Source organism: Nematostella vectensis, chromosome 1 (genome assembly GCF_932526225.1).
Source record: "Nematostella vectensis chromosome 1, jaNemVect1.1, whole genome shotgun sequence".
Taxonomy (NCBI): Eukaryota; Metazoa; Cnidaria; class Anthozoa; order Actiniaria; family Edwardsiidae; genus Nematostella; species Nematostella vectensis.
Window position 1 is genome coordinate 19,804,982 of NC_064034.1, and position 25,786 is coordinate 19,830,767.

The 25,786-nt window shown below is 44.4% G+C and overlaps 2 protein-coding genes and 2 long non-coding RNA genes across 4 annotated transcripts; 3 read left to right on the plus strand and 1 right to left on the minus strand.

The window, feature by feature from the left end:
• Positions 1–2,531: 2,531 nt before the first annotated feature.
• On the plus strand, positions 2,532–8,754 carry LOC125561808. The gene is made up of 2 exons (XR_007307503.1): positions 2,532–2,914; positions 4,537–8,754. It is a non-coding gene; the product is annotated as an uncharacterized LOC125561808 (long non-coding RNA).
• A 927-nt stretch (positions 8,755–9,681) lies between these two features.
• Positions 9,682–11,038, minus strand: LOC125561807. The gene is made up of 2 exons (XR_007307502.1): positions 10,693–11,038; positions 9,682–9,954 (listed from the first exon to the last, which is right to left on the minus strand). It is a non-coding gene; the product is annotated as an uncharacterized LOC125561807 (long non-coding RNA).
• Positions 11,039–12,107: 1,069 nt separating this feature from the next.
• Positions 12,108–15,376, plus strand: LOC5499134. The gene is made up of 4 exons (XM_032367880.2): positions 12,108–12,601; positions 12,875–13,115; positions 13,441–13,781; positions 14,260–15,376. The coding sequence occupies exons 1-4, from the start codon at positions 12,464–12,466 to the stop codon at positions 14,548–14,550; spliced, it is 1,011 nt and encodes a 336-aa protein (XP_032223771.1). The 5' UTR covers positions 12,108–12,463; the 3' UTR covers positions 14,551–15,376.
• Positions 15,377–19,747: 4,371 nt separating this feature from the next.
• On the plus strand, positions 19,748–22,960 carry LOC116604967. The gene is made up of 4 exons (XM_048726266.1): positions 19,748–19,966; positions 20,240–20,480; positions 20,814–21,154; positions 21,850–22,960. Exons 1-4 carry the CDS (start codon positions 19,829–19,831, stop codon positions 22,138–22,140), a joined length of 1,011 nt encoding a protein of 336 aa, XP_048582223.1. The 5' UTR covers positions 19,748–19,828; the 3' UTR covers positions 22,141–22,960.
• The last annotated feature ends 2,826 nt before the right edge of the window (positions 22,961–25,786 follow it).

Consider the following 25,786-nt stretch of genomic DNA (forward strand, 5'->3'; position numbering starts at 1 on the left):
TGGTATGGGTGAAGTGGGCATGGGGCTGTTTGTGGGGTGAGGGATGAGGGGGTGCTTGTTGTGGGGTAGGTGGGTGGTTGGGTGCGGGTGATGTGGGTAGGGGGGTGCTTGGGTGGTAAGCTAGGTTTGAGGGGGGAAAAGAAAGGGGGTTGTGACATGTATAGAGCTGGGTGGTAGTAGTGGGTAGGTATGTTGTGTGGTAAGGATAGAGTAAGATTTAATTTGTGAGAGGGATGTGGGTATGTATGTGTTTGTACTATGTGTCGGAGGGAAGGTGGTTGTAGGCGGGGTGGTTGTGTGTTTTTTGGGCGTGTGGTGTTGGGGGAGTGGGGTAGTGTAAGGGTCTGTATGCCTAGGAGGGGTGGTAGTGGCATGTTGGGGTGTAGTTGAGGTGTGTAGGTGGGGTGAGGGGTGTGGGGTGCAGGGGAGGAGTGTGCTAGTGGTGTGAGGTGGGTGTGGGAGGGTGTGGGTAGTAGGGCGCGTTTAGTGGTAGATGTGGAAAGGAGGGCTGGGCGGTGAGGTGTGGTGGGAGTAGGTGCGGCGGGGGGGGTGGGTAGTGAAGGGTTTGGGGGGGGTGAGGTGTGTTAGTGTGGGGAGTGTGGCGGTGTGGTGGGGGGGGGTCGGGGCGTGGAGGTGTGGGAGGGGGTACGTCTTGGGATCACAGATTGTGATACAGCACTTTCCCCGTATGGTACATAACTTTTTGGTTTGGATCGGGTATTCGTACCAAGACGTAGGGGCCTAAAGTGGTGTGGTAGTGAGGTGGGTGTAATCGTATGGTATGGTGATGTTGGATGGTGATGGTGAGGGATGGCTAGTAAGGTAATGTGGAGTGGAGATGGTAGTAATGTAATTACGGTGGAAAGGTGGATAGGTTAGACTAGTAGGTGGTGGAGGGTGGTTGAAAGATAGAGTGGGACTTTAGAATAGGTTGTGGTAGTGTGTGGTGGGTAGGTGAAAAAGCAAAAAAAAAATAATAATAATATGGTGTGGTATGGAGATGACTAATGGCTGTGTTGGTGGGGGAAAATTGGTACGGTGTATAGGTAAGAGTGGTGGTGAGGGAGATGTGGAGTAGGTGTAGTTGTGGGAGCTATTAGGTGTGAAATAGTATATCATGACTTTTTGGTTTGAATCGGGTATTCGTACCAAGACGTAGGGGCCTAAAGTGGTGTGGTAGTGAGGTGGGTGTAATCGTATGGTATGGTGATGTTGGAGGGTGATGGTGAGGGATGGCTAGTAAGGTAATGTGGAGTGGAGATGGTAGTAATGTAATTACGGTGGGGAGGTGGATAGGTTAGACTAGTAGGTGGTGGAGGGTGGTGGAAAGATAAAGTGGGACTGTAGAATAGGTTGTGGTAGTGTGTGGTGGGTAGGTGAAAAAGAAAAAAATTAGTAATAATATGGTGTGGTATGGAGATGGCTAATGGCTGTGTTGGTGGGGGAAAAAATTGGTGTGGTTGGTATAGTCGTAGGATGCTATGGTGTGTATGTGGTAGGCTATGTGTGGAGGGGTAGATGTGTGTGTGGTAGGAGCGGGGTTGGGCTGTATGTAGGATGTGGTGTTGGAGGGAGCGCTGGTTGTAGGACTAGTGGCTGTTGTAGGGTGTGGTTGGCTTAGTGTGTTGTAGGGTGAGTAGTGTTGTGGCCATGGGGGGGGGAAGGGGTGTGTGGTTTTGGTGTTGGCAGGGGTCTGGCTTGTGTAGGGTGTGTTAGATGTGTATATTTTAGGTGAGAGTGTAGGAAAGTGTGAGGGGGGGAGGAAGGGTATGTGTAGGTGTGTGGGGCTTAGGTGGGTGTTGGTGTTGTGTTGTGGCTTGGAATAATCGTGGTGGGTTGTATGATGGCGTGGTTTGGGTAAAGTGGGTATGGGGCTGTTTGTGGGGTGAGGGATGAGGGGGTGCTTGTTGTGGGGTAGGTGGGTGGCTGGGTGTGGGTGATGTGAGTAGGGGGGTACTTGGGTGGTTAGCTGGGTATGAGTGGGGAGAGAAAAAGGGGGTTGTGACATGTATAGGGCTGGGTGGTAGTAGTGGGTGGTTATGTTGTGTGGTAAGGATAGAGTAAGATTTAATTTGTGAGAGGGATGTGGGTATGCATGTGTATGTACTATGTGTAGGAGGGGAGGTGGTTGTAGGTGGGGTGGTTGTGTGTGTTTTGGGCGTGTGGTGTTGGGGGGGTGGGATGGTGTGGGGGTTTGTATTCCTAGGGGTGATGGTAGTGGCATGTTGAGGTGTAGTTGAGGTGTGTAGGTGGGGTAAGGGGTGTGGGGTAAAGGGGTGGAGTGTGCTAGTGGTATGAGGTGGGTATGGGAGGGTGTGGGGAGTAGGGCGCGCTTAGTGGTGGGTGTGGGGAGGAGGGCTGGGTGGTGAGGTGTAGTGGGAGGGGGTGCAGTGTGGTGCGGTGGGTGTGTGGGTAGTAGGGGGTTTGGGGGGTGAGGTGTGTTAGTGTGGCTAGGTGTGGGAGTAGGTGGGGAGTGTGGCGGTGTGGTGGAGGGGATCGGGGAGCTGGGGGGGACTATAGTGTATTATGAGGTTGGTGGCTAGGGCTGGGTGGGGGGGAGATAGATAGTAGGGCATCGTGATGCGTGGGGGAGAGGTAGTCAAAAAAATTTTTTTGGGTAGGAGATGTTGTGTGAGGGGGTGAGGCATGTTGGAGTAAAATATCATCTTCAATGTAGGAGGGGTCTGTATGATAAGGGGTGTTGGGTGTTGAGGTGTTAGAGTAGAGTGTGGGTGGATAGGGTTGTGGCAGTAGTGGTTGTGGTGGTTAACACTTGTGGGGGTACAACAGGTCCTGTTGTGCCCTAGCGACGGCGGGTGGAGGCTGTGGAGAGATTATAATGATGAGTGTAAGCAATATTGGATGGAGATGGGGTTGTGTGTTGTTATCAGAAGGAAAGTGGGAAGGAGGTGAGGTGTGGGAGGGGGTACGTCTTGGGATCACAGATTGTGATACAGCACTTTCCCCGTATGGTACATAGCTTTTTGGTTTGGATCGGGTATTCGTACCAAGACGTAGGGGCCTAAAGTGGTGTGGTAGTGAGGTTGGTGTGATCATATGGTATGGTGATGTTGGAGGGTGATGGTGAAGGATGGCTAGTAAGATAGTGTAGAGTGGAGATGGTAGTAATGTAATTATGGTGAAAAGGTGGATTGGTTCGACTAGTAGGTGGTGGAGGGTGGTGAAAAGATAAAGTGGGACTATAGAATAGGTTGTGGTAGTGTGTGGTGGGCAGGCGAAAAAGAAAAAATAATAATATGGTGTGGTGTGGAGATGGCTAATGGCTGTGTTGGTGGGAAAAAACCGTATCGTAAGGTGTTGGTTTGTGGGTAGGTAGGGTGGGTCATAGCGTGTGGTCGTTTGTAGTTGGGTTTTGTGCTGTGGGGTGAATATTTGTATGATTGGGGAGGGGGCTGTATGTAGGTGTTTGTAAGGGGGGGAAATTGGTTGTGGGGTGGTGTCTGGTGTAGGGTGTGGCTGGTTGGTGTGTTGTGGGTTGGTTGGTATAGTCGTAGGATGCTATGGTGTGTATGTGGTAGGCTATGTGTGGAGGGGTAGATGTGTGTGTGGTGGGAGCGGGGTTGGACTGTATGTAGGTTGTGGTGTTGGGGGGAGTGTTGGTTGTAGGACTAGTGGCTGCTGTAGGGTGTGGTTGGTTTGGTGTGTTGTAGGGTGAGTAGTGTTGTGGCCATGGGGGGGGGGGGGGGGGGAAAGGGGTGTGTGGTTTTTGTGTTGGCAGGGGTCTGGCTTGTGTAGGGTGTGTTAGGTGTGTATATTTTAGGTGAGAGTGTAGGAAAGTGTGAGGGGGGGGGAGGAAGTGTATGTGTAGGTGTGTGGGGCTTAGGTGGGTGTTGGTGTTGTGTTGGGGTTTTGAATAATCGTGGTGGGTTGTATGATGACGTGGTATGGGTGAAGTGGGCATGGGGCTGTTTGTGGGGTGAGGGATGAGGGGGTGCTTGTTGTGGGGTAGGTGGGTGGTTGGGTGCGGGTGATGTGGGTAGGGGGGTGCTTGGGTGGTAAGCTAGGTTTGAGGGGGGAAAAGAAAGGGGGTTGTGACATGTATAGAGCTGGGTGGTAGTAATGGGTAGGTATGTTGTGTGGTAAGGATAGAGTAAGATTTAATTTGTGAGAGGGATGTGGGTATGTATGTGTTTGTACTATGTGTCGGAGGGAAGGTGGTTGTAGGCGGGGTGGTTGTGTGTTTTTTGGGCGTGTGGTGTTGGGGGAGTGGGGTAGTGTAAGGGTCTGTATGCCTAGGAGGGGTGGTAGTGGCATGTTGGGGTGTAGTTGAGGTGTGTAGGTGGGGTGAGGGGTGTGGGGTGCAGGGGAGGAGTGTGCTAGTGGTGTGAGGTGGGTGTGGGAGGGTGTGGGTAGTAGGGCGCGTTTAGTGGTAGATGTGGAAAGGAGGGCTGGGCGGTGAGGTGTGGTGGGAGTAGGTGCGGCGGGGGGGGTGGGTAGTGGAGGGTTTGGGGGGGGGTGAGGTGTGTTAGTGTGGGGAGTGTGGCGGTGTGGTGGGGGGGGGGTCGGGGCGTGGAGGTGTGGGAGGGGGTACGTCTTGGGATCACAGATTGTGATACAGCACTTTCCCCGTATGGTACATAACTTTTTGGTTTGGATCGGGTATTCGTACCAAGACGTAGGGGCCTAAAGTGGTGTGGTAGTGAGGTGGGTGTAATCGTATGGTATGGTGATGTTGGATGGTGATGGTGAGGGATGGCTAGTAAGGTAATGTGGAGTGGAGATGGTAGTAATGTAATTACGGTGGAAAGGTGGATAGGTTAGACTAGTAGGTGGTGGAGGGTGGTTGAAAGATAGAGTGGGACTTTAGAATAGGTTGTGGTAGTGTGTGGTGGGTAGGTGAAAAAGCAAAAAAATAATAATAATAATATGGTGTGGTATGGAGATGACTAATGGCTGTGTTGGTGGGGGAAAATTGGTACGGTGTATAGGTAAGAGTGGTGGTGAGGGAGATGTGGAGTAGGTGTAGTTGGTGTCACCACCAGAGGTTCTGCTGGACAATAATGGCAACATTGTGGTCTGTGACGATGATGACCCTGCCCGCGTCCGTGCTTTCGATATGATGGAAATGAGACCCTGTCAATCAATGTCAGCGCAGATGAGCAGAGTTCTGACGCCTCTCATCACAGTGTCCGTATTTGCCCTTTCCGCTGAAGACGTTTTTAGAAATAGGGTTAAACTTTAGAATTGTTTTTAACCATCAAAAGAAAATAAGAAAAGACGCTAGGGAGCATATGTCCCAAAAAAAGCTCCCGTGAGAAATTGGTGATTAAAGCAAACCACTAGGCTAGTTGTGTTCAGAGGACCTCAAATAACAAGAAAATTGATGTTGCCAAGTATGCACTTGTCAGGTGCCGTTTAATGGGGTTTCTAAGAAATGACGTTTCTCCTCCAACATGGAAACGAGGCTCTAAAATAAAAACAAGAGTATCTTTGACGTTTGTTAATCAAATCATTTCAAAGTTGCAGGATATGTTGGGAAACAGATATAAGACTACATAAAAGTCACGTGACTAGCACAGCATGGAAGCGAAGCTGTTTTAATTATTTTAAAAAATCATTTTTTTTTTAAATAAATAATTCATTATAGCTAAAGCTTCAATTTAAGCACTTTTTTTAATATGGAAAAGCTAGAATGGGGTACCTGTAATGATTTATTGCTGCTTTTGTAAGAGAAAGGTGCTAGAACGGGCATTTACGTATTGTTAAAAAAACGATTTTTTTAAATAATCCAAACAGCTTCGCGTCCATGCTTTGACTTACGTGACTTTAAGGTAGTCCTATATGTGATCCCAAACATATCCTGCTACTTTGAAATGATTTGATTACAAACGTCAAAGACCTCACAGTTTGCATACTTGGCAACATCAATTTTCTTGTTATTTGAGGTCCTTTGAACACAACTAGCCTAGTGGTTTGCTTATTTTATGTCAATGTAAAAGGAAACAAAGATAATTCTAACAAAGGGTTGATCCAAATTCCGAGGGGCTAAGAACAAGGGTTATAAAGCAAATATTACATTCTCTCTTGTCCAACCGCTGGCCATGAGTGCCTCATCTCCCTCTGTCAGGGAACGCAACGCCTTGATGGGGCTATAATTTGGGGCGACAGTTTTAAAAAGCACACCGACGCCATGATCATTTTACAGAAGCGTGCTTCCCGAATAATAATGGGTGTAAAATGGGACCAGCCATTAGCTGAACTTTTTGCTACTCTGAGAATAGTCATTAAATAAGCGAGTGTGGCGTCTGAAGTGTGAACTTATGTTTAAGACTTTAAATGGGCGCACCCCCGAATATTTAAGTAATAAGTTTAAGCAATTTTGTTCTCAACATACGATCAATACAAGAAATAGCAAACGCTGAGGCCTGATTTTACCTCGTGTCCATCGCACTCTCGGACAACAAACTTTCGCCTTTGGTGGGGCCAAAGCATGGAACGCTCTTCCATTGAATATTAGGGAAAGCGAATCCCCTTACTACCTTTAGTACTACACTAAAGGCTTTATAGTTAAACATGTTAATACTGTTCCTACTGAAAATTGTGTCGTTTAACATTATTGACTGACTGACTGACCGATCGACCGACCGGCTTACTGACTGACCGACCGATAGACCGACCGACTTTCTGACTGACTGACCTACCGACCGACCTACTGACTGACTGACAATTTGGCGCACAATTTGGTGGCTTCTTTCACTTCACTTTGGGTTTCGACGTCTAGGGTTAGGCGTGTCGTCGCAACTTGGCCAGTGACGCAGAACAAGTGGTGAAAAACTCAAATCCAAGCGATCGCGTAACCTTGGGGCGATACGTTTGCAACGCTAGAATATCAAGAATATCAAACCATTAAAATATCAAACCAAATAAAAATACCAATCTGAGTCCATGTCTGAGTAGAGTCTTCTAATCACTGGAAACAATGCGTTCCACAGAGTGAAACGTACACGTGATTCAAATATATTGTATATGGTGTCACAAAAAAGAGTTGTTAGCTTCAACGGTTGGATATTAAAAAAACGGAAAAAGGTTCTTATCAGAGGGATATTTTAAATGGTGTCTGCGTAATCATGTTCGGTGAAGATTCTACTTTTCAGAGGTAAGAAATGATTTCTCAGCTCCTTCCTTCATTTGATAAAAATGAACGTAAAACAATGCAAGAAAGGTTAACTGTATTTTTAATTTGCTCAAGAATGATTTTCTCAGGAACACAAAAAAACGTTGTTTTTTTTTTGTCTTAGCGTTTATTTTACCCTCGGCATTCAATGATTTCAAACGCGCGCTCGACTTAAAAGCTTTCTTTTTTCATCTAAAAAAATCTCACAAATGTATTGAAGGGACGTGATTTGTGTTAGAACTACGAAATTCTGAATGAAAAATGTGCTGTCCGCTTCTAGAAATAAATACCTTTTGGCTTTCTGTAGGATAATTGAAAATGGCGCCTACGATTTCGATCTCTCGTGGAAGAAAAATGCTTGAATTAGAGATTCTCTATGTCTTATCATCGATAATTTATTTTAATAATATGATAACAATTACAATAATAATAACAAAAATAATAATGATTTATCTAGCCACGTAAAAACACCTTAGAGTCAGATGCTCTTTATAACGAGTACTTCTTCTCGTTTGAATTCTCCAGGCGAAGAGTCTGGAGAGGTCAAAGGAGAAGAAGTTCTCGATACCACGCCTGCTCTACCACCAGCAAGCGACCAATAACTATGAGGCTTCCCTCTTAGGCGGCCACTGCAGAAGACAATAGGAGGCTTGGTGCCCAAGTGCTCAGAGTGGTTCTTCCTCGCAAAAGGAAATGGGGATTTGCCCGCGATCCCCGGGCAAAGGGTATGTCTTGATGTCTGACAACCATCTTGGGAACCGACCATTTAATATCTGAAGGGTAAGTAAAACACGAGTTAGAATTTCTAAAAGAATCGAGAAAGCAATCCTTAGCTAAAAGACAAAACCAAATTTCAGTTTAGAAAGTCAACAGGCCGCGAAAAAGATGCATATTCATGTGGTAAGGATAGTAGATAGTCAGTCCCTTGTATGTAAACAATTTAGTAGAATTATATTTGAGAGTTTACATAACTGGAAAAGGTTTTCTAACTTACCATCCCTACGTCTCTGAAGCTATCTATCTATATATATATGAAATTTACTTGAGTCACTGGATTGTGTTTTCTCGACGTTTCGGGGATGTTGCCTTCATCAGGATTAACTGTAAATTATGACGAGTAAAAACTAAACAAATATAAAAGTCCCAGTGCGCGCGCACGGGGATGTCCGCGCGTTCGTTCAAAGCATGGTCAGTCCTACATTAGGAGGGATTTGACACCCTCCCCATGATGCACTTCGTCAAAGCATATTAATATATAGATTTAGGCACTGCCTAAAAGCGGAGCCAGCATTGAAAGAATGTTTTTTAATGAGATTAAAAAAGCAATTTTTACTGCCATGTTATTATGAATTGTATTGACCCCTCCAAATGGATCAAGCAAGCACTTATTCAAGGTGCCTTAGTTGATGACAATGTTTTTCAAGAGTCTAATGGTCAATTCTTATTTGTCCCACTATGCATATTTTTTTATCAAAACAGCATAATAACATCTTTGACCTTGTAAAGAATATATTAAGGATGTAACAGCATTCCAAAGATTTAGATGCCATTCTGTAGTTTCCATGTACTGCAACTGATTATTCAGAAGAATGTGTTGAAATTAATACATATTAGTGCACTCACCCTTTGGCCAGTTGTTTTTAGAAACCCTGGATCCACCCATACTAGCTACTCAAAAATGAATGCAATGGAGGAAAATACTAAATTATTTAAAGTTCTTTAATTTCAAACCAAACCATGTTCATTGAGTTATGTTTAGGGTAAAGCGGAATAAATAAACAAATAAACAGAAAGTCAATGGGGAGTTGAAAGGGAGAAATGTGACTCTATTTGAAAAAATGTGAATCCACTTTAAAAAAATACATGACAAAAATGCAATAATAGCTTGACTGAGCACTTTCCTAACATTTTCCCCTTTCCCTATTAGCTTTAGGTTTGATATGAAACTGTTTTCTTTATAGATTTATTATTGAAAAAGCACAAGTTTGTTATTATCTTTATATGATTTATTAAGTAAGTACCTTGCCCTAATAAAAAACCCTTTTATAGAAGTTCCATTCATGTACACTACTACACTAGCACTAGGTACATTCTGACCGGCTTTGCCCTTGCAAAGAAACAAATAATGGATGAAACAGCATTCCAAATATAGAATGATATAGTTAGATACACTTCAGGTGACACTTACTAGTGATACTCTATCACCAAGGAAATTAAAATCCACAAATATACCTCAGTCATGCATTATATATTGGTGAACCCACCCTTTAGCATGGTGGCCTGCTGTCTATTTTATTTTATAGAAACCCTGCAGCTGGATCCACACATGCTAATGCTACTGCAAAATTAAATGCAATCAAATGGAGGAGAACAAATTGACTTGGGAAGCAAATTAAAAACAAATCCTTGATATTACTGATTAGTGCTAAATAAAAATGTCTAATTTGAAACCTAACCTATTTTAATTTATTCGGGGTGCGGAGGGGAAACAGCAAATAATTATCAATTGCATTTAAAAATAGTCAATAGAGAGAGAAAAAAGAAACTGTGACTATATTTTTTATAAAAAGCTTTAACAGTATTGCAACAACTTGATTGAGAACTCTCCTATCATTTCCCCTTTCCTCATTGTCTTCAGGTTGATAAAAAAATGTTTTACAGATTTACAGTATCATTGACACAAAGTATCTTGCTCTAAAAATCCTATTAACTTGTACTGCTGTATCAAAGTAAGAAAGCCCGGCTACATTTGCCTATTCTTATGTCTTCCAGCCTTTAGCATCAAGCATGACCCTCAGGTAGTCCTTGTTTGGTTTAACCTAAATAACAGTGAAAACAGTTAACTTGGGTATTTGTTTTTCTTTCAAATTAATATTTTTATCATCCCATTTATAACCTTACTAATTTTTCATAACTATTCGAATAAAAATAAATAAACACATTATATAGTATGCAAGATGCAGACAATATAAGCTTGAGCAAAAAAAATATAGGTTGCATTTTTTGGTTTTTATTTTCGATGAAAAAATTATCTTGTAACTGTAAAGCATTTATGATAATGTTGAAGAAGTTGCTGTATCCTCAAAAAGACTAAATACACAGGATATAAAGACAAGAAAGGTCTTCTTTAGCAATATGTGACAGGATTATATTTGTCAGCCTTGATTAAATATCTCAACGCTGTCAATAAAGTAAAGAGAGAACGAAGAGTATCAAAGAATGTTGTTATGCTCAAATTGTCTGTTAGACCACGAATTCTCAGTTTTAATGCTCGGTTACTGTAAGCTGAGTTGCATTATACCAAGATAAATTAATATACATAAATAAATAAGACTAAAACAGTACATTATAATACTTTATACAGCTCTATTTCGAAAATAAGGTCTTAAAAGTAATGAACTGGCACTAGCGGTGTGTGATGTATAAATCGAACAAGCTAAGTGTCATTCAAGTTCTTATTACGTCTGAAGGCCTTTCAGAGGGGGTTTGGTGAATATTTCTTTCGTATCGATATCGTTGCATTAGATAGTAAAGTTACGTTCAAAGATGGTAGACACCTGGCAGTTCTTTGGGAGAAAAATTGTGGAGAGTGGTTTTCTTTCTTGAGCGGTGTTGTTGCTCTGGCATCCTGACAAGAGATCATCACGATGATTTATCACTGCTTGCTCTCGTCCTCTTTTCACTATATCCAAGGAATAACCCCTGGCCCTGAAGAACCCCTCTATACGTGACAATTGTTCTTGGAAATCATCCGCGTTACTGCAAATTTTGCGAAGGCGTACGAATTGCCTGTAATGTGCAGGAAAATTTGCTCGTGTAGACCGGGAAAATTGAAAAAAGTTATTACTTGACAAGTTTACTATTTTAAAAGCTGGCGTGATTGCTTTTACTTGACAAGTTTTACTTGCCAAGTGCAGTAGGTTAATCGCGTAGACGCTCAACGAGTTTTACTTGACAAGTTTTCCCGATGAAAGCAGTTCGTAGGCCCCCTTTTCTTTACTTGTGGACTATTAAAAACGCTGCTATTGCTGCTCTGCTGCTCTTTGTCAGAGGCACCATTTTTTTGACGGCAAGTTCTGTTATTTTTTTGTATCGCCGCTGTCTGAAGGCATTACCAGCTCATCGCACGGAAAACTTGTCAAGAAAAAATTGCTCGTAGGGAAAGCACGTCTACACGAACGAATAGAATATTGTCAAGAAAAACTTGTCAAGTAAAAATTGCCCGTGTAGACGGCCCTTCAGGATGGATGTCTTGCACTTGCAGGGGTGGGATGAGTCCAAGTTCAGATACGAGTGACTATCGGTTGCTTTGTAGTGTATATTGGAGCCAATGCGGTTATCTAGTTAGACCATAAGGATGTTCTGGATTTGTTGTCTATCTTTGGAGCTTGGCCAGGCAAATTTTAAATTAGTGTGGATTGAGATGCATGCTCGGGGAAAGTGTTGAGGTCGTGCTCACGACAGGATAAAGCAACGGCGATGTCGAACATGTACATCTTGTATAAGTTTGGTTTCTTTCCCGTGTAGCTGGATAGCATTTGTTCCTCTATGTATCCCACGAAGAGCATGTTTAGGACCTAGTATACTTCTCAGGTCTGTTTGTAGTATTGGCCGTTGAACCCAAACGTTTAAAGAGTTATGCCAAGTGCACACTAGCGACATATCGACATAACGACATGGGCGCGCGCACTCTTATCTTCGACATATTGACATGGACATAACGACGTAAGAGAAAAAAACATGTTTTTTCTTTTATGTCATTATGTCCATGTCGTTATGTCGGGCTAAACATAGGGCGCGCGCCCATGTCGTTATGTTGTTATGTTGCTAGTGTTCACTAGGCATTAGAACAAGCTCGGCCATACGGAGTTTCACCGTATTGGCTCCCCCCCTCCTCCACCAAGCTATGAGTGCTTACCATAAGCCTCGCCTGGGAGAAGAAAAATTGCGTTGACAACGGTTTCTTTTAAATAGGTGTTTTCGCTAGAATTGTTTTTTTAACGCAAAAGGCGTAAATACGAAAAAGGAATAAAAAATTCGTGCGAATGCGAAACGTACTATTTTTAGTCAATTTTAAAGAAACATATAAAATGAGTGCTAACTAAGAGTCAATCCAAATTGCGAGCGGCTAAAACCAAGGGTTATAAAAGCAAATATTACAATCTCCTTTGTCCGATGTCACGCCCAACATGGCGACAATAGCGCGTGAGACTGAGTACTAACAACGCACGCGCTTCCCAAAGATGACATTACGTCATAATGGTAATCATATTCGACCAATGAAATCGATTCCTTGACTTGCGATATTCACAGCACAAAATAGCAAAAATGCTAAGACGCGTTTTCGTAAACCTTGGATTTAACTCACCGAGTGAGGCAGAGAAAGCCTTGAAAAAGTCAAATCGTAAAGATGGCGGTACCCGGGCACAGAAGGGAAGACTGTTGAATCGCCCCCAAATGGAGAAGGTGAGCTGATGGTTAAATGAACAATCCCCAGGGTGAAACGCTAGGATATCAAACCATTAAAATTAAAATAATCCAATCAAATAAAAATGCCAAAACTATGGTGTCTGTAAGTTGATGTTACAGTCTTCTAAACTATGGGGACCAGCACGCTCCACAGAGGGAAAATAAATGTTATACATGTTGAACACGGTGTTACAAAAAGGCGTTGTATTGATTCAAGCATAAATTAAATTCTGAACGATACTTCAGAGGACTAACTAACTATGAATACAGATTCGCGCACTTCCTCCGCCTGGAGAGGTCAAGAGACAGGAAGTTCTCGACGCCACGCCTGCTATACCACCAGCAAGCGCCCAAAGAACTATGGGGCTTCCCTCTCAGGCGGCCACTGCAGAAGACAATAGGAGGCTCGGTGTCCAAGTGCTCAGAGTTGTTAATGGCGGGGTGGCCCCCACAGGGCTCCCGCGACCCCCGGGCAAATCCCGATTTCCTTTTGCGAGGAAAAAGGCAAAGAGTATGTCTTGATGTTTGTCGGCCATCTTGGGAACCGACCATTTGATATCGGACGGGTCAGTAAAACTCGAGTGAAATAAAATTTCTGAAAGAATCGAGCAAGCCATCCTTAGATAAAAGACAAAGTGACGTTTCAGAAGAAAATGTAATCAGGACGCGAAAATAATATATATTAGAGGGGTATGAATATCAAATGGTCGGTCCCTTGAAAATAAACCATTCAATAGAATCAATTTTAAGAGTGTTTTAATTATAACCAGAGAAAGGTTTTCTAGCTTACCACCCCTCTGTCTGTCTATAAAGATGTTTATATTCCTCTTACTCAGCCACAGACGCCAAATCAACTCTCCCAGACATCAGAGATACTAACGACAATGCTCTCGTGAACATGCGTACGACGGACTTACCCAATGTCCGTGATCTCTACACGAACAAGAAAGACAACGCGGTTCCTGTAGCAAGCGAGGGCGCAAGTGCGACCACATGGACCACCGGGTCGCACCAGGCTATGTCCGCCATGCAAAGCGAGGAGGAGCCTGGGGCTTCTATGGGGCACAGGACAGAACGCCAGAAAGCCAAAGAGCTGAAGCAAATGAAAAGAGCTGGTTTAACCCCCCTTAGACCCCCACCCCACCGAAACACCATGGAGGACGATGCTGATCACAAGGTAAGTGACAGGTCCCGGATGAAGGGTACAATGGGTGAACAGGGTAAGTGACAGGTCCCAGATTGAGGGTACAATTGGTGAACAGGGCAAGTGACAGGTCCCGGATGGAGGGTACAATGGGAGAAAAGGGCAAGTGACAGGTCCCGGATGAAGGGTACAATGGGTGTACAGGGTAAGTGACAGGTCCCGGATGAAGGGTACGATGGGTGAACAGGGCAAGTGACAGGTCCCGGATGAAGGATACAATGGGTGTACAGGGTGACAGGTCCCGGATGAAAGGAACAGTGGGTGTACAGGGTAAGTGACAGGTCCCGGATGAAGGGTACACCATATAATAACGAACAGTACATTCATCATTAATTCGATTCTGCCCCGAAGACATTTGAGCTAATTACAAAACTTTAAAGCTTATTGATTGACCAATAATCTTGAAATTCAAGTTAACTACGGAAAGAAGTAATGACCTTCTTGATATCAGGCTCGGATGAACAAGCTGAAGAGAGCTCGTATTGGCCTTGCCAAGAACAGGGTCAACCCTGAGGTGAGCAAGCCTTTTCTGAAGTCACTACCAGATGCAACTCCAGGGGCGGTTTGGTGCGAAAACTACGCGGTTCTACCTCCAATTGAATCCTCTCCACCCAAAACGGGAATATACTCCCGCCATCTCCAGCCCACCCCTCCTCAGGCCAACACTCACCGGGGTATCCTCGGGTACAAGACAAGTATCACACACGACCTCGTGATAAAAGACGTGGAGACCGATGAGTAGGGGTCATGGGGTTCAATATGCGAGATACACCCTGCGTGCTCCACTCAAACCCAGTTTCGGGATGAAAATCCCGTCCTATGCAGATCACGCACCAACTGGTGACTTCGCCACTTGTGCTGTGACATGGTGGGTTGTCCCGTTAGACACATCAAGTCGGTGCGGTCTTCGCGACAGATTGAGGTGAGGCGCCCATGACCAGTGATAATCTCCTCTCTCTATCGGATTCATAGAGGGGTTATTTGCTCGGGAGAAAACGCTATCTGTGGCAGTATAAGGCGGGTGCTCACTTGCCACAGTACAAGGTGTGCGAGGAGCTCATATTGATCGTACGGCACGTAGTCATCCCCGTTGATCTTGAGCTCCCCGTCTTGTACTGTCGCTGTGAGTTCCTCTGTTGATCGTACGGCACGTAGTCATCCCCCTTGATCACGAGGGCTTCGCATTATTCTGTCGCAGGGAGCGTTTTATCATCTAGCAAATAATGCCAGTGAACCTGATGGAAAAGGTCTTTAATCGCTGGCCATAAGTGCCTCATCTCCTTCTGTCAGCGAACCCAACGCCTTGATGTGTCTTATGAAGACCACCACCATTTTACCACACGTACAGCCAGGTCACAAGTAGAGCGCGTGTCCTTCGATTGTCGGAGCAAGACGAGCCACAGACTGTGTCCCGATTGAGCTTTATATTTGTCTATCGTAGTTTTTCTTTTTTCGTTACCTTCATATAACTAACTTTACTTCTCTGTCTTCTGTAAATCTGATAAATTAAAAACATACTCAAACTGAATTTTGTAAATAAAAGCAGCTGAATTCTCTCATCTAAGACATTCCCAGTGTTCTCTATTATTTTTATCATAATACTTTCATCAAGTAAACATATCAAAAGTGATCTATGATCTATTACCTATGATAAAAGAAGCAGGTGATGAGAAATTGTTTTGTATGGTGTCACCACCAGAGGTTTGGCTGGACAATAATGGCAACATTGTGGTCTGTGACGATGATGACCCTGCCCGCGTCCGTGCTTTCGATATGATGGAAATGAGACCCTGTCAATCAATGTCAGCGCAGATGAGCAGAGTTCTGACGCCTCTCATCACAGTGTCCGTATTTGCCCTTTCCGCTGAAGACGTTTTTAGAAATAGGGTTAAACTTTAGAATTGTTTTTAACCATCAAAAAGAAAATAAGAAAAGACGCTAGGGAGCATATGTCCCAAAAAAACCTCCCGTGAGAAATTGGTGATTAAAGCAAACCACTAGGCTAGTTGTGTTCAGAGGACCTCAAATAACAAGAAAAGGGGGTTTCTAAGAAATTACGTTGCTCCTCCAGCATGGAAACGAGGCTCTATAATAAAATCAGGAGTATCTTTGACGTTTATTAATCAAATCATTTCAAAGTTGCAGGATGTGTTGGGAAACACATATGAGACTACCTAAAAGTCACGTGACTAGCACAGCATGGAAGCGAAGCTGTTTTAATTATTTAAAAAATCATTAAAAAAAATAATAATTCATTATAGCTAAAGCTTCAATTTAAGCACTTTTTTAATATGGAAAAGCTAGAATGGAGTACCTGTAATGCTTTATTGCTGCTTTTGTAAGAGAAAGGTGCTAGAACGGGCATTTACGTATTGTTAAAAAAATGATAATCCCAACATATCCTGCTACTTGGAAATGATTTGATTACAAACGTCAAAGACCTCACAGTTTGCATACTTGGCAACATCAATTTTCTTGTTATTTGAGGTCCTTTGAACACAACTAGCCTAGTGGTTTGCTTATTTTATGTCAATGTAAAAGGGAACATAAAGATAATTCTAACAAAGGGTTGATCCAAATTCCGAGGGGCTAAGAACAAGGGTTATAAAAGCAAATATTATATTCTCCCTTGGCCGATGTCTTGTCCAACCGCTGGCCATGAGTGCCTCATCTCCCTCTGTCAGGGAACGCAACGCCTTGATGGGGCTATAATTCGGGGCGACAGTTTTAAAAAGCACACCGACGCCATGATCCAGAAGCGTGCTTCCCGAATAATAATGGGTGTAAAATGGGACCAGCCATTAGCTGAACTTTTTGCTACTCTGAGAATAGTCATTAAATAAGCGAGTGTGGCGTCTGAAGTGTGAACTTATGTTTAAGACTTTAAATGGTCGCACCCCCGAATATTTAAGTAATAAGTTTAAGCAATTTTGTTCTCAACATACGATCAATACAAGAAATAGTAAACGCGAAGGCCTGATTTTACCTCGTGTCCATCGCACTCTCGGACAACGAACTTTCGCCTTTGGTGGGGCCAAAGCATGGAACGCTCTTCCATTGAATATTAGGGAAAGCAAATCCCTTACTACCTCTAATGCTGCACTAAAGGCTTTATAGTTAAACATGTTAATACTGTTCCTACTGAAAATTGTATCGTTTAACACTATCGTGTCGTTTAACATTATTGACTGACTGACTGACTGACCGACCGACTTTCTGACTGACTGACCGACCGACCGACCGACCGACCGACCGACCGACCGACCGACCGACCGACCGACCGACCGACCGACCTACTGACTGACTGACAATTTGGCGCACAATTTGGCGGCTTCTTTCACTTCACTTTGGGTTTCGACGTCTAGGGTTAGGGTTTCGTCGCAACTTGGCCAGAACAAGTGGTGAAAAACTCAAGTGGTGACGCAGAACAAGTGGTGAAAAACTCAAATCCAAGCGATCGCGTAACCTTGGGGAGATCCGTTTGCAACGCTAGTATATCAATATATATTGTACATGGTGTCACAAAAAATATTTGTTAGCTTCAACGGTTGGATATTAAAAATCGGTAAAAGGTTCTTATCAGAGGGATATTTTAAATGGTGTCTGCGAAATCATGTTCGGTGAAAATTCTACTTTTCAGAGGTAAGAAATGATTTCTTAGCTCCTTCCTTCATTTGATTGAAATGAACGTAAAACAATGCAAGAAAGGTTAACTGTACTTTTTATATGCTCGAGATTGATTTACTCTGAAACGCAAAAACAAACGTAGGCTTTTTTTTGTCCAAGCGTTTATTTTACCCTCGGCATTCAATGATTTCAAACGCGCGCTCGACTTTAAAGCTTTCTTTGTTCATCTCGAAAAATCTCACAAATGCATTGAAGGGACGTGATTTGAGTTAGAACTACGAATTTCTGTATGAGAAATGTGCTTTCCGCTGCTAGAAATAAATAACTTTTGGCTTTCTGTAGAAGAATTGAAAATGGCGCCTACGAGTTCGATTTCTCGTGGAAGAAAAATGCTTGAATTAGAGATTCTCTATGTCTTATCATCGATAATTTATTTTAATAATGTAATAATAATTACAATAATAATAACATAAATAATAATGATTTATTTAGCCACGTAAAAACACCTTAGAGTCAGATGCTCGTTGTAACGAGTACTTCTTCTCGTTTAAATTCTCCAGGCGAAGAGTCTGGAGAGGTCAAAGGAGAAGAAGTTCTACGTTCAAAGATGGTAGACACCTGGCAGTTCTTTGGGCGAAAAATTGTGGCGAGTGGTTTTCTTTCTTGAGCGGTGTTGTTGCTCTGGCATCCTGACAAGAGATCATCACGATGATTTATCACTGCTTGCTCTCATCCTCTTTTCACTATATCCAAGGAATAACCGCTGGCCCTGAAGAACTCCTCCATAAGTGACGATTGTTCTTGGAAATCATCCGCGTTACTGCAAATTTTGCGAAGGCGTACAAATTGCCTGTAATGGGCAGGAAAATTTGCTCGTGTAGACCGGGAAAATTGAAAAAAGTTATTACTTGACAAGTCTACTTTTTTAAAAGCTGGCGTGATTGCTTCTACTTGACAAGTTTTACTTGCCAAGTGCAGTAGGTTAATCGTGTAGACGCTCAACGAGTTTTACTTGACAAGTTTTCCCGATGAAAGCAGTTCGTAGGCCTCCTTTTCTTTACTTGTGGACTATTAAAAACGCTGCTATTGCTGCTCTGCTGCTCTTTGTCAGAGGCACCATTTTTTTGACGGCAAGTTCTGATATTTTTTTGTATCGCCGCTGTCTGAAGGCATTACCAGCTCATCGCACGGAAAACTTGTCAAGAAAAAATTGCTCGTATGGAAAGCACGTCTACACGAACGACTAGAATATTGTCAAGAAAAACTTGTCAAGTAAAAATTGCCCGTGTAGACGGCCCTTCAGGATGGATGTCTTGCACTTGCAGGGGTGGGATGAGTCCAAGTTCAGATACGAGTGACTATCGGTTGCTTTGTAGTGTATATTGGAGCAAATGCGGTTATCTAGTTAGACCATAAGGATGTTCTGGATTTGTTGTCTATCCTTGGAGCTTGGCCAGGCAAATTTTAAACTAGTGTGGATTGAGATGCATGCTCGGGGAAAGTGTTGAGGTCGTGCTCACGACAGGATAAAGCAACGGCGATGTCGAACATGTACATCTTGTATAAGTTTGGTTTCTTTCCCGTGTAGCTGGATAGCATTTGTTCCTTTATGTATCCCACGAAGAGCATGTTTAGGACCTAGTATACTTCTCAGGTCTGTTTGTAGTATTGGAAGTTGAACCCAAACGTTTAAAGAGTTATGCCTAGTGCACACTAGCGACATATCGACATAACGACATGGGCGCGCGCACTCTTATCTTCGACATATTGACATGTACATAACGACGTAAGAGAAAAAACATGTTTTTTCTTTTATGTCATTATGTCCATGTCGTTATGTCGGGCTAAACATAGTGCGCGCGCCCATGTCGTTATGTTGTTATGTTGCTAGTGTTCACTAGGCATTAGAACAAGCTCGGCCATACGGAGTTTCACCGTATTGGCCCCCCCCCCCCCTCTCTTCCACCAAGCTATGAGCGCTTACCATAAGCCTCGCCTGGGAGAAGAAAAATTGCGTTGACAACGGTTTCTTTTAAATAGGTGTTTTCGCTAGAATTGTTTTTTTTAACGCAAAAGGCGTAAATACGAAAAAGGAATAAAAAATTCGTGCGAATGCGAAACGTACTATTTTTTGTTAATTTTAAAGAAACATATAAAATGAGTGCTAACTAAGAGTCAATCCAAATTGCGAGCGGCTAAAACCAAGGGTTATAAAAGCAAATATTACAATCTCGTTTGTCCGATGTCTCGCCAAACATGGCGACAATAGCGCGTGAGACTGAGTACGACCCAGCGCGCGCTTCCCAAAGATTACATTACGTCATAATGGTAATCATATTCGACCAATGAAATCGATTCCTTGACTTGCGATATTCACAGCACAAAATAGAAAAATGCTAAGACGCGTTTTCGTAAACCTTGGATTTAACTCACCGAGTGAGGCAGAGAAAGCCTTGAAAAAGTCAAATCGTAAAGATGGCGGTACCCGGGCACAGAAGGGAAGACTGTTGAATCGCCCCCAAATGGAGAAGGTGAGCTGATGGTTAAATGAACAATCCCCAGGGTGAAACGCTAGGATATCAAACCATTAAAATTAAAATAATCCAATCAGATAAAAATGCCAAAACTATGGTGTCTGTAAGTTGATGTTACAGTCTTCTAAACAATGGGGACCAGCACGCTCCACAGAGGAAAAATAAACGTTATACATGTTGAACACGGTGTTACAAAAAGGCGTTGTATTGATTCAAGCATAAATTAAATTCTGAACGATACTTCAGAGGACTGACTAACTATGAATACAGATTCGCACACTTCCTCCGCCTGGAGAGGTTAAGATAGAAAACGTTCTCGACGCCACGCCTGCTCTACCACCAGCAAGCGCCCAAAGAACTATGGGGCTTCCCTCTCAGGCGGCCACTGCAGAAGACAATAGGAGGCTTGGTGTCCAAGTGCTCAGAGTTGTTAATGGCGGGGTGGCCCCCACAGGGCTCCCGCGACCCCCGGGCAAATCCCGATTTCCTTTTGCGAGGAAAAAGGCAAAGGGTATGTCTTGATGTTTGTCGGCCATCTTGGGAACCGACCATTTGATATCGGACGGGTCAGTAAAACATCAAATTTATCAATAAATCAAATTTCTGAAAGAATCGAGCAAGCCATCCTTTGATAAAAGACAAAGTGACTTTTCAGAAGAAAAAGTAAAGAGGACGCGAAAATAATATATATTAAAGTGGTATGAATATCAAATGGTCGGTCCCTTGAAAATAAACCATTCAATAGAATCAATTTTAAGAGTGTTTGAATTATAACCAGAGAAAGGTTTTCTAGCTTACCACCCCTCTGTCTGTCTATAAAGATATTTATATTCCTCTCACTCAGCCACAGAAGCCAAATCAACTCTCCCAGACATCAGAGATACTAACGACAATGCTCTCGTGAACATGCGTACGACGGACTTACCCAATGTCCGTGATCTCTACACGAACAAGAAAGACAACGCGGTTCCTGTAGCAAGCGAGGGCGCAAGTGCGACCACATCGACCACCGGGTCGCACCAGGCTATGACCGCCATGCAAAGCGAGGAGGAGCCTGGGGCTTCTATGGGGCACAAGACAGAACGCCAGAAAGTCGAAGAGCTGAAGCAAATGAAAAGAGCTGGTTTAACCCCCCTTAGACCCCAACCCCACGAAAACACCATGGAGGACGATGCTGATCACAAGGTAAGTGACAGGTCCCGGATGAAGGGTACAATGGGTGAACAGGGTAAGTGACAGGTCCCGGATGGAGAGTACAATTGGTGAACAGGGCAAGTGACAGGTCCCGGATGGAGGGTGCAATGGGTGAAAAGGGTAAGTGACAGGTCCCGGATGGAGAGTACAATTGGTGAACAGGGCAAGTGACAGGTCCCGGATGGAGAGTACAATTGGTGAACAGGGTAAGTGACAGGTCCCGGATGGAGAGTACAATTGGTGAACAGGGCAAGTGACAGGTCCCGGATGGAGGGTGCAATGGGTGAAAAGGGTAAGTGACAGGTCCCGGATGAAGGGTACAATGGGTGAACAGGGTAAGTGACAGGTCCCGGATGAAAGGAACAGTGGGTGTACAGGGTAAGTGACAGGTCCCGGATGAAGGGTACGTTGGGTGAACAGGGCAAGTGACAGGTCCCGGATGAAGGGTACAATGTGTGTACAGGGTGACAGGTCCCGGATGAAAGGAACAGTGGGTGTACAGGGTAAGTGACAGGTCCCGGATGAAGGGTACACCATATAATAACGGACAGTACATTCATCATTAATTCGATTCTGCCCTGGAGACATGTGAGCTAATTACAAAACTTTAAAGCTTATTGATTGACCAATAATCTTTAAAAATTCAAGTTAACTACGGAAAGAAGTAATGACCTTCTTGATATCAGGCTCGGATAAACAAGCTGAAGAGAGCTCGTATTCGCCTTGCCAAGAACAGGGTCAACCCTGAGGTGAGCAAGCCTTTTCTGAAGTCACTACCAGATGCAACTCCAGGGGCGGTTTGGTGCGAAAACTACGCGGTTCTACCTCCAATTGAATCCGCTCCACCCAGAACGGGAATATACTCCCGCCATCTCCAGCCCACCCCTCCTCAGGCCAACACTCACCGGGGTACCCTCGGGTACAACACAAGTATCACACACGACCTCATGATTAAAGACGTGGAGACCGATGAGTAATGGTCATAGGGTTCAATATGCGAGATACACCCTGCGTGCTCCACTCAAACCCAGTTTCGAGATGAAAATCCCGTCCTATGCAGATCACGCACCAACTGGTGACTTCGACACTCGTCCTGTAAAATAAAGTGTTGTCCTGTGGGACACATCAAGGCGGTGCGGTCTTCGCGACAGATTAAGGTGAAGCGCCCATGACCAGTGATAATCTCCTCTCTCTATCGGATTCATGGAGGTGTTATTTGCTCGGGGGAAAACGCTATCTGTGGCAGTATAAGGCGGGTGCTCACTTGCCACAGTACAAGACGTGCGAGGAGCTCATATTGATCGTACGGCACGTAGTCATCCCCGTTGATCTTGAGCGCCTCGTCTTGTACCATCGAGGCGAGTTTCTCTGTTGATCGTACGGCACGTAGTCATCCCCGTTGATCACGAGGGCTTCGCATTATTCTGTCGCAGGGAGCGTTTTATCATCTAGCAAATAATGCCAGTGAACGTGATGGAAAAGGTCTTTAATTGCTGGCCATAAGTGCCTCATCTCCTTCTGTCAGCGAACCCAACGCCTTGATGTGTCTTATGGAGACAACCACCATTTCACCACACGTACAGCCAGGTCACAAGTAGAGCGCGTGTCCTTTGTTTGGCGGAGCAAGACGAGCCACAGACTGGGTCCCGATTGAGCTTTATATTTGTCTATCGTAGTTTTTCTTTTTTCGTTACCTTCATATAACTAACTTTACTTCTGTGTCTTCTGTAAATCTGATAAATTAAAAACATACTCAAACTGAATTTTGTAAATAAAAGCAGCTGAATTCTCATCTAAGACACTTCCTGTGTTCTCTTTGTTTTTACCATAATCATTTCATCAAGTAATCGTATCAAAAGCGACCTTCACAAACATCCTGTGATCATAAAAGCACGTGATAAAGAATTGTTTTGTATGGTGTCACCACCAGAGGTTTGGCTGAACAATAATGGCAACATTGTGGTCTGTGACGATGATGACCCTGCTCGCGTCCGTGCTTTCGATATGACGGAAATGAGACCCTGTCAATCAATGTCAGGTGTTTGTAGGGGAGGAAAAATGGTTGTTGGGTAGTGTCTGGTGTAGGGTGTGGCTGGTTGGTGTGTTGTGGGTTGGTTGGTATAGTCGTAGGATGCTATGGTGTGTATGTAAAAGGCTATGTGTGGAGGGGTAGATGTGTGCGTGGTGGGAGGGGGGTTGGGCTGTATGTAGGATGTGGTGTTGGGGGGAGCGCTGGTTGTAAGACTAGTCGCTGCTGTAGGGTGTGGTTGGTTTGGTGTGTTGTGAGGTGAGTAGTGTTGTGGCCATGGGGGGGGGGGGAAGGGGTGTGTGGTTTTGGTGTTGGCAGGGGCCTGGCTTGTGTAGGGTGTGTTAGGTGTGTATATTTTAGGTGAGAGTGTAGGAAAGTGTGAGGGGGGGGGAGGAAGTGTATGTGTAGGTGTGTGGGGCTTAGGTGGGTGTTGGTGTTGTGTTGGGGCTTGGAATAATCGTGGTGGGTTGTATGATGGCGTGGTATGGGTAAAGTGGGTATGGGGATGTTTGTGGGGTAAGGGATGAGGTTGTGCTTGTTGAAGGTGGTTGTAGGTGTTGTGGTTGTGTGTGTTTTGGGCGTGTGGTGTTGGGGGAGTGGGATGGTGTGGGGGGTCCGTATGCCTAGGGGTGGTGGTAGTGGCATGTTGGGGTGTAGTTGAGGTGTGTAGGTGGGGTAAGGGGTGTGGGGTAATGGGGTGGAGTGTGCTAGTGGTATGAGGTGGGTATGGGAGGGTGTGGGTAGTAGGGCGCATTTAGTGGTAGGGGTGGGGAGGAGGGCTGGGTGGTGAGGTGTAGTGGGAGGGGGTGCAGTGTGGTGCGGTGGGGGTGTGGGTAGTAGAGGGTTTGGGGGGTGAGGTTTGTTAGTGTGGCTAGGTGTGGGAGTAGGTGGGGAGTGCGGCGGTGTGGTGGAGGGGATCGGGGAGCTGGGGGGGGGACTGTAGTGTATTATGAGGTTGGTGGCTAGGGCTGGGTGGGGGGAGATAGATAGTAGGGCATCGAGTTGCGTGGGGGAGAGGTCGTCACGAAAATTATGGGTAGGAGATGTTGTGTGAGGGGTTGAGACATGTTGGTGTAAAATATCATCTTCAATGTAGGAGGGGTCTGTATGATAAGGGGTGTTGGGTGTTGAGGTGTTAGAGTAGAGTGTGGGCGTGTGGGTGGATTGGGTTGTGGCAGTAGTGGTTAACACGTGTGGGCGTACAACAGGTCCTGCTGTGCCATATCGACGGCGGGTGGAGGCTGTGGAGAGATTATAATGATGAGTATAAGCAATATCGGAGGGAAGGGGGTTGTGTGTTGTTATCAGAGGGAAAGTGGGAAGGAGGTGAGGTGTGGGAGGGGGTACGTCTTGGGATCACAGGTTGTGATACAGCACTTTCCCCGTATAACTTTTTGGTTTGGATCGGGTATTCGTACCAAGACGTAGGGGCCTAAAGTGGTGTGGTAGTGAGGTGGGTGTGATCATATGGTATGGTGATGTAGGAGGGTGATGGTGAAGGATGGCTAGTAAGGTAACATAGAGTGGAGATGGTAATAATGTAATTACGGTAAAAAGGTGGATAGGTTCGACTAGTAGGTGGTGGAGGGTGGTGAAAAGATAAAGGGGGACTATATAATAGGTTGTGGTAGTGTGTGGTGGGTAGGTGAAAAAGAAAAAAAAATAATAATATGGTGTGGTATGGAGATGGCTAATGGCTGTATTGGTGGGGGAAAATTGGTACGGTGTATAGGTAAGAGTGGTGGTGAGGGAGATGTGGAGTAGATAAGGCTTATAATTTAGAGTGATGGGTCTGTGTGTGTTTTAAAATGGTAGTGGTGCGGAGGTCGATTTAAAATTTGTGAGGTTATGGTGTAAATGTGGGTGATAATGTATCGTTATGATGTTAGGTGATCTTAAGGTGTTTGTTTGTGGGTAGGTAGGGTGGGTCATAGGGTGTGGTCGTTTGTAGTTGGGTTTTGTGCTTTTTAGTTTGGATCGGGTATTCGTACCAAGACGTAGGGGCCTAAAGTGGTGTGGTAGTGAGGTGGGTGTGATCATATGGTATGGTAATATTGGGGGGTGATGGTGAAGGATGGCTAGTAAGGTAATGTAGAGTGGAGATGGTAGTAATGTAATTATGGTGAAAAGGTGGATAGGTTAGACTAGTAGGTGGTGGAGGGTGGTGAAAAGATAAAGTGGGACTATAGAATAGGTTGTGGTAGTGTGTGGTTGGTAGGTGAAAAAAAAAATAATATGGTGTGGTATGGAGATGGCTAATGGCTGTGTTGGTGGGGGCAAATTGGTACGGTGTATAGGTAAGAGTGGTGGTGAGGGAGATGTGGAGTAGATAAGGCTTATAATTTAGCGTGATGGGTCTGTGTGTGTTTTAAAATGGTAGTGGTGCGGAGGTCGATTTAAAATTTGTGAGGTTATGGTGTAAATGTGGGTGATAATGTATCGTTATGATGTTAGGTGATCGTAAGGTGTTGGTTTGTGGGTAGGTAGGGTGGGTCATAGGGTGTGGTCGTTTGTAGTTGGGTTTTGTGCTGTGGGGTAAATGTTTGTATGGTGGGGGAGGGGGCTGTATGTAGGTGTTTGTAGGGGGGGGAAAT